This window comes from Citrus sinensis, chromosome 8 (assembly GCF_022201045.2).
Source record: "Citrus sinensis cultivar Valencia sweet orange chromosome 8, DVS_A1.0, whole genome shotgun sequence".
In the NCBI taxonomy this organism is placed as follows: Eukaryota; Viridiplantae; Streptophyta; class Magnoliopsida; order Sapindales; family Rutaceae; genus Citrus; species Citrus sinensis.
In genome coordinates, this window is record NC_068563.1 from 15,839,852 (window position 1) to 15,847,904 (window position 8,053).

An 8,053-nucleotide genomic window follows, 5' to 3' on the forward strand; every position below is an offset into this window, starting at 1 on the left:
GCCCACCAAACAAGTTTTAGCCTTCTCGTAAAATCAAAAACAATTTGCCCCAAACATCCCCTAATGGACCCGACTCAAAAAGGAACTAAATAAACTAATGCAGAATCGAATATGATATAGAATGCCATGAGATTGGCATCAACCAAGTTCATCAAAAAGAACGAACCTACCAATTGGCCTTTGGCCAGTGGGAGCATACTTCGAACCCTCATGAAATCAATTATGGGGTCTATTTTGAGGTTCAATTTCCTTTCTCAATTATGAAATAATTGAATGGAGACGAACTTCTCCCTTACGAAATATAAGTGCAATAGACATCCCTCTCAAATATTAATAAGAGTTAAAATTGGAGCAATCCTTCATAAGAATAATGTAAACTAGTGCTAATAATAGTCTGATTGTAAATATCAACTGTAGTCTGATGTAATATCAACAATAATCATTGTAATATCAATGTAATTTAAAAAAAAAAAAAATGAACCTATTTCAGTTTATTGAGTTTTCAATTTTGACTCAATCTAAAGCAGAAGAGGAATCCTTGTAGAAATTGAGTGATTAAATGTATTAAAGTCAAAATATTTGAAAGTTCTTATGTACTAAGGAATTGAACAATATGATACAACCAACACATGCATGACGAGTTACCCACTTGTAGAATGCGACTCTTTTGCACCAAGTGTCTGAATTATAGCTTCCAGGAGTTTAATTTCCTTGTCACGCTTGGAGATCTCTTCTTGCTTTGCACGCAACTCTTCCATATGCAGTTCAAAAACTTCTGCAGCCAAAAACAAAATTGTTAGATGAAAATTTGAATTGTTTTGTGAAAGGCTAGAATGCTTCCTTCATTGCTTGTGGACAAGAGACATGATCTGTGGACATCAGCAAGTTGAATGCCAAGTGGCATATATTTTCAAAAATTCACCGACAGAAAGAAGCCTGTTTCCCATAGGTTTTGAATCTCTGAAACCTTGCAATTGGTTCGTAAATGAATTTCTCATTCTCCAATTTCAATTATAGGTTCCTTTCTCATTACCATGTTTATAATGATATATTCATATAAATCTCATTTTGAGTGAATATTCAACGACTAGGAAGAAACCAAACATGGACATGAACGTCAAAAGGACCGATCTTTGCTTTCGATCTCAATGGGATTTAATCAACAGGCAATTTAAATGATGAAGTAGGATGGTTTAAAGTGTGCATTTTGTTAGACAAAAGGTTAATGAATACCAACAGCTTGGCATAGATTTGCACTGTTTTATAAATAAGTTGTCGGGTGGACATTCTGATTTTGGGATCAGCATTTTGATGATAAAAGGAACAGTAATACTTAAGCAGTCATGTGCGCACATGACATCTTCAGGCAATCCACAAGGATTTATGGATTTGTCCCTTTGGGGTTGTTCTTCAATGGGGACTTGTTAGTATTTAAGAATCAGGAGTTTGGAGTTCTAGAAGAGGAAAATCAGATAGGACAGTATGTATAGACGGATCCACAGTGATGGCATATGATCAAGAAGAAGAATAAGCAAAAGTAAAGATAATTTAAAGAATGTGAATAGAAGATAGAGGACAAGAAGGTTGACTGAACAAACAAATTAAACTTCCAAGAAAGAAATTAAGATACTTCTTAAATCTGCTTTCTGCATGAATTATTGGTTATTTAGGAATTTAAAATTGTTTATTGAAGCCAAGAAAAATGAGAGGAAATTAAGCAACTAATTAAAATAGGCAAGCAAAAATCTAGGCCCAGTAAATAACACAAACCCAGCTAAGACAAGATAACTGCTTCAGAAAAACTAAGTAATTAAGACTCAAATAAGCTAAAATAAAACCTAATCATACTAGAATAAGAAGATAAAAATAACAGCTGAATAAGCCTAGTTTGTCCTATATCAGTTTCCCCACTTAAAAAACCTGACTCCTGGCAGTTGAGCAAATAAATCTAAATTAAGTGGACGCATCTAGTAAATGAGAGAACATCAAAAATTGTCTGCACAGGTGTAGCAAACTTATCAAACTTCTGCAAGGAAATGCACTTGTGCTAGCAACCCCTGATAGAGTATTTAGAAAAAAGGTATCTTCAGTCATATTTCAGTTTATGCTCTTCTGTCTTGTAGCTCCATGTGTAATATAAAAAGATCCGCAAAAGATAAGGGCTGATAACTGATAGAAAACCCATATTAATCGAATACTCCAGTTATCCAAACACGTGACAAAGGTAAAATAATGATTCATTCCATCAAGATTTAATTCAATGAATAAGTAAATATACCTTAAGATGCTGTGTATACTAGAACAATTTTGAGTTATAAGCGCAAAAGAAACAGTAATACTTCAAAATTCTAAATCCTAACGCAGTTTCTTTCCAAATCTTTTGGACTCAGATCTATTTTTCAAAATGAATAAATGCTCATGGCTGCACTTACTTGTGGTATTTTCAAGCTCTTTTGTGATCTCTTGTGCACGTAATTCAGCAGCCTTTTGTGCTGCCTCAGCTTGTCGTTTCTCCAAACGAGCATGAGCAGCTGCTGTAATGGCAGCATCTAACTCTCTTTCCAGAGTTTCTACTCTTTGTTCAAGAACCTATATGCAAAAGATAGACAGAAATGAGTTTCTACTCTTTGTTCAACAACCTATATGCAAAAGATAGATAGAAATAAGACCCCTGGTACTTTATGGGAAAAAGTCTCTACTCTTCGTCATATGCTAGTGGGCAAAAGAATTAGGAAGTAAATTCTGACTAATAAAGCAAGGTTTACATCTGGTTTCTGTTTCAAGCCATTTTAATGTTCTCAAAGATGAAAAAGATGTTTTCCAAAAACAATGATGTGTGTGTATAAACAAAAACAAAAACTGAAAGCTCTCAGAAATATCTTATTGTTTTCATTAATTTTCCATAGTTTTCCAGTTGAAATAGTTTTCAGCAAAATGTAAAACCCACAAATGCTTCCAGATATAAGTTGATGAATTTTAGGTTATTATAGATATATATGCTAAAATTTCAAACATAGCTAGTGTGCATTACTTTCTCCCATACAGTAGTCCAAGATGCTGAATTCTCTCATATAATCCCAATTACCAACCAATTTACAAATAGAAAACATCTTACAATACATTAAACCAATTGGCTTGTTGCTACAAGGAACTTCTGACCAACCTTCTTCTCTGAAGCACCATAAACATGTGATAAGGATGATTCTATGTTTCCTATCAGAAAAAAAGACTATGATAAGGTTGATTTACTATACTTAATGTGATAATGAATTTTCAATATACACATTGTTTACCATTTCGAGTGCAACTACTATCTTCTTACTAAATTTCTATCCACTTTATTTAAGAATTTTACAGGTTCCCGCGACATAAAAGAAGAAATGATTTCAATTTCATGGTTCTCTGCATCTCTCATTAGCCCTTAGTTTATCCTTCTTCCTCATTACAAGTTATCTCCAACCCATTGACATATTCATACTCTCTTCTATCTGTTTCCATCTTTTTCCTCTCATCATTGAATTTCTTGGTTCCTCTCAGGTCTTACGATCCAAAGTTCATTCTGCAAGTCTCTATAATGTCAAACTTTGCTATGTTCGGTATTGTGGTTGGGTAGCTGTAGCATGAAAGCTATAGTATTAAAGTGTTTGGCAAACACTTACTACTATGATTTGGAAGCTAAGTTGATTCTATCCCACGCTTGTATAACTAAAAACCTATAATACTTTTACTCTTTTTTTCAAAATTATGATTTAAAAATCATTCTTACTATACAATATCAACTTTTAGTTAAAAGTTACAGATAAAAGTTACTATACAATATCATCTCACAGCCCACACCACCTCATTACCAAACAACACCTATATAAAATGTGTCTCCTAGTTCAATTGAAGAATACATAGTCCGAATGAACACAACTACCTTTCTTCCATACAATACTTAAAGCAAATAACAAACATAGACTAAAACATCTTGACCCAGTTATAAATCAGACAACAAATGATGACCCACTATTTTGATATTTGTAACAATCCCAAAACCTCGGAACACAGTCCGACATACAAAATATAAGAATCAAAGACTGCTAATAAAATTCAATGCACAGAGAATTAACAAAAGAATGAAAAAGAATATATTAAAATTAAATAAATGGTGGAACCCAAGATCAAATCAGACCAACGTAGTTAAATAAACAATCACACAGCATTGGAAGTTGACAAACGAAAAAACGAGATCAGGACAGCATAGAGCGAGAAGAAAGACAAACTTTGATGGTTCTAGATTGTTCAGAGCTAAGAGAGGCTTTGGCGAAGGTGTCATCATCGACAAAGACAGCTTTCTTGAGGAGCAGACTTTGGAGAGATTCTAAATTTGAAGACATCTCCATTAGATTGGCTATGGCTCCTCTCCATCTCTCCTCGCTTCCTTTCATCTTCTGCTTCTCTTTGTCTTTCTCCTGCTCCATTTTTGAAACTTTTAATTTTGCCTATTTTGCCGTTTCCCCACTTTCGATCTGTGAGAAGCAAGCACCAATAGATTTCCATTGGGTCATTCTTTGATTAGTGATAGTCACACCCGCCCTCCTCTACATTAGCCGTCCAACTAATACCATTTATTTTAATACCTATTGTATCCGTATATTAAATTATTTAAAAAGATAATTTTAGAGATGGCCAATAGGCCTCGCCAAAATAGAAGACCCCATGTAAACTCATGCTCTCGCTGTGTCATATCCATTATATCTTCATGTCATCCTTCATTCTTTTCTTAAGCTTACCCATCACGTGTTGATCTCACGCGTCCTGTGACAGGCCGTGTTGTATACTGTGCCTGAAAAAAACACAATAAACAATTTTTTATTTTTTATTTTTTTAAGAGGACAAGCTAAGGTGTCGGTGTGTTTTTCAAGACCATGCACTACTTTTGGATCCAAGTGCATTTACTTAAATTCAATACAATCAAAAGTTTTGAACTCAAATCCATATTTAATAATAATAACTAAATAATAGTGGAGAATATAATATTAACCGCTAAGTTAGATTTTGTAGTATTAAAATTCTTTTTTAACACTTAACAGCAATAGCATTAATAAATTTTTACTAAAAATTAATTTAATCGCTAACTTGAACTAATATAAAGTCATAAATCATAGTCCATAAATAACATTAATGATATTATCTATTCATTTAATAAATTATAAATATAAAATAATAAAGTTTTTTTAAAATTAAGAATTAAATGAATTTAAAAAATTTACCCCAAAAAATTGATTAAAAGATTAAATTTCAAGTTATTTATAAAATCATAAATTTTAAGTCTACTTCCATTAAATAATTTTTCTTTAATATACTTTGACTCGCATGCTATTGATGACCTATGGATCATGTGCTAATCTACCAATAAAACGTGCTTATTGAAGGCTTTTTTACATACCGTGCTTGAGCACATCTCTAATCATACTGTGCTTTTGAGACCCAATCTAAAATTCTCAACCTAACCCAACTCACGTGCATACTATGCCATGTTCCATAATGTGTCATACCGTGTTGTACGAGTACGTGCTGTGCCTGTGTCATGCCATGTGCCGCTCAACCCGTCTGCCATCTCTCAATAGCATGTAAGTATACTCATCTGATAATTTCGTTTTTCTTCTATTATCTTTGGCAAATTTGTGCTTTCTTTGCCCAATGAATTTCATATAGCTCTAATTTGATATAAGTCAACAAAGTCATTATTAATATTATAAGTAAAACTAGTTGATATAAATGAAAATACAACGCAGTCAAAATGATGCCACCATGCCATCCTCATTGCTTTTTAATTGTGGGTAGCAATACAAAACCAATAGAAGATACAAAAGCCAATTAGTGAGTTGTACTCAAGTTTATTTATAAGGGGCAGTTTACTTTTTTTTTTTTTTACTTAATAACTTAAATTGACTTAATTTCAATCAATTAATGTATTAAGTTTACTTATTTTCTCAACTTAATGAAAATTTTCAGCTATTAAGTAATTAATGTGTCATTTTATTTTTTTTATTTAAAATCTAAATAGACCTTAAATGATCTGAAATTTGAATATAACTAAATGTTTGCATCCGACTAACATGTTTATTATTATTTTTATCTGAATCTCTAAAAATAAGTATTAATTTGTTTGTTTTTTCAACCTTAAAAACTAAAAGCATGTATCTTTACATCTGTATCCTTACTAAATTTGAATGTCAAATAATTATATATATATATATATAGGTACTATAATATTTTATCATAAGTAAAATCACGTTCAAGTGAATACATAATGATTTTAGTATTATAATATACAAATTTCTTTTAAAATAAAACAGATTAAATAATTACATTAAAAAGCTTAAGAATAATATTTTTGATTACCGATAATGGAAGATTGAAAAAGTTGATGAAAAAAGCAAATTAAGGAGGGATTCCATGACAACTTGAAAAATAAAGATGAGATTATTAGTGGTTAACATGTATGGGTGGGCTTTAGGATAGGCATGAAAAATAAATAATAAAGGAAGGATATTTTTGACATTCGAAATTAGTTGGCTAATTTAAATTTCTCCATTCAGTAAAATAGCAAAAAACTTGGCTTATTTTATTAAGTCAAAATTATCTAAAAAGTTTCATTAAGTTATAAAAACAAACACTTCTAATTAACTTAATTAATTAAGTCAAGTCACTTTAAATCATTAAGTTAAAAAACAAACACCCTCTAAGTTATTATGCCAATTTTTTTAGCCTTCTATGTAATTCAAAAAGTTTAAATAATATCATTATTAGATACTCTCTAAAATATCTTTAACTAATTAATTAATTTTCATCCTTACCTTAATAAAATCTAATAATTAGCTTTATTACTGATCTCTATAACTTGTGATAATAAAATGGTAGACTATTATTATTTTTATCTTTTATTTTCTTCAAATTAGCATTATTTATCTTCATAATTGTTTTTTGATTATTTTTCATATAAGAACATCATGGAATACAATAAAATCGATTGACATATACTAATATAGAATACAAAGGTTTATATTCAATTGAAAATGATTTTTATTATGATAATATATTATCTTATTTAAGTTCTTTGAGATGTTTATTATTTGTTTAACATTTATAATCTATAAAGATACAAATGTAGAAATACTAGTTTTCAGATTTTTTTTAGGTTAAAGAAATGAACAATTTAATATTTGTTTTCAGCAATTCATACAATTGTATTCAAAATTCAGACTAATTCAGATTTATTTAGATTTCAGACCAAGAAAAAAAACACAACCTATGTTTTTTAAGATGTGGTGTATGAAAAAATATCATAAAATTTATAATAAGGGTAAATAGGGATTTGATGGCATATAACAAGAGATAAATATTATTTTAAAATTTTTAGTGTAATTAATTTAGGGATGACGATGGGGAGGAGAGGGAAGGGGACTGATATCCCTATATCTATCATGATATTTTGTATATGTCCCGGTTCCCTTCCCATCTCCATTCGTATTGCTTGAGGGGAAGGGATGGGGATCCCTGAATAATAGATAATCCCCGAGGGTTTTCGATCCTCGAATAATTGATACATTTTTAATCTTCGAACATGATTTAATCATATTAAAATAAAAAAAGTGTAAATAAAGTTTGGCAATATCTCTTACATTAAGATTAATTTATTACAAAAGTCACACGACAAAATATAAATCATCAAAATAATTATCTTCATCAATCTTCATAATCTAATAAGAAAAAGAAAAGAATTGTTTTATATCAATAATGAAATAAATGATGAGATGATGATGCGACGTGCTACTAGACTATGTTGAGATGAAGACAAGTTGGTTGTTGGCTGTGGTACAATAATTTAAAAAGTATGAATGAGACTGTGCGAGAGTGGCTTAAGGTTTGATTTGTGGACTATGGACTTGTGGGGTTGTAGCCTTTGAGCTGTGGCTAGATCTAAATTACATCAAAGTCTTTATATTAACTAATATTTATATTATTTGAATAAATATTTTGATATTTATTATTTACACCAATAATT

The 8,053-nt window shown here is 30.6% G+C and overlaps 1 protein-coding gene across 3 annotated transcripts; it reads right to left on the reverse strand.

Annotated features, from left to right (window-relative positions):
* Nucleotides 1-368: 368 nt before the first annotated feature.
* On the reverse strand, nucleotides 369-4,686 carry LOC102616235 (uncharacterized). 3 transcript variants are annotated; one of them, XM_015533110.3, is made up of 3 exons: nucleotides 4,266-4,686; nucleotides 2,433-2,589; nucleotides 369-772 (listed from the first exon to the last, which is right to left on the reverse strand). In XM_015533110.3, the coding sequence occupies exons 1-3, from the start codon at nucleotides 4,461-4,463 to the stop codon at nucleotides 642-644; spliced, it is 486 nt and encodes a 161-aa protein (XP_015388596.2). In that variant the 5' UTR covers nucleotides 4,464-4,686; the 3' UTR covers nucleotides 369-641. The 3 variants fall into 3 exon arrangements, with proteins under 3 accessions (XP_015388596.2, XP_006487654.2, XP_024958021.2); XM_006487591.4 differs by having other exon boundaries at nucleotides 369-775; XM_025102253.2 differs by lacking the exon at nucleotides 369-772 and adding an exon at nucleotides 782-2,169.
* Nucleotides 4,687-8,053: the final 3,367 nt, after the last annotated feature.

Coding starts and splice junctions, on each gene's coding strand:
- LOC102616235 (XM_006487591.4), bottom strand. CDS start 4,463: ATGGAGCAGGAGAAAGACAAAGAGAAGCAGAAGATGAAAGGAAGCGAG. Junction 2,590..4,265: donor AACAATCTAGAACCATCAAA/GTTTGTCTTTCT, acceptor TTTTGCATATAG/GTTCTTGAACAAAGAGTAGA. Junction 776..2,432: donor AGAGCTTGAAAATACCACAA/GTAAGTGCAGCC, acceptor TTTTGGCTGCAG/AAGTTTTTGAACTGCATATG.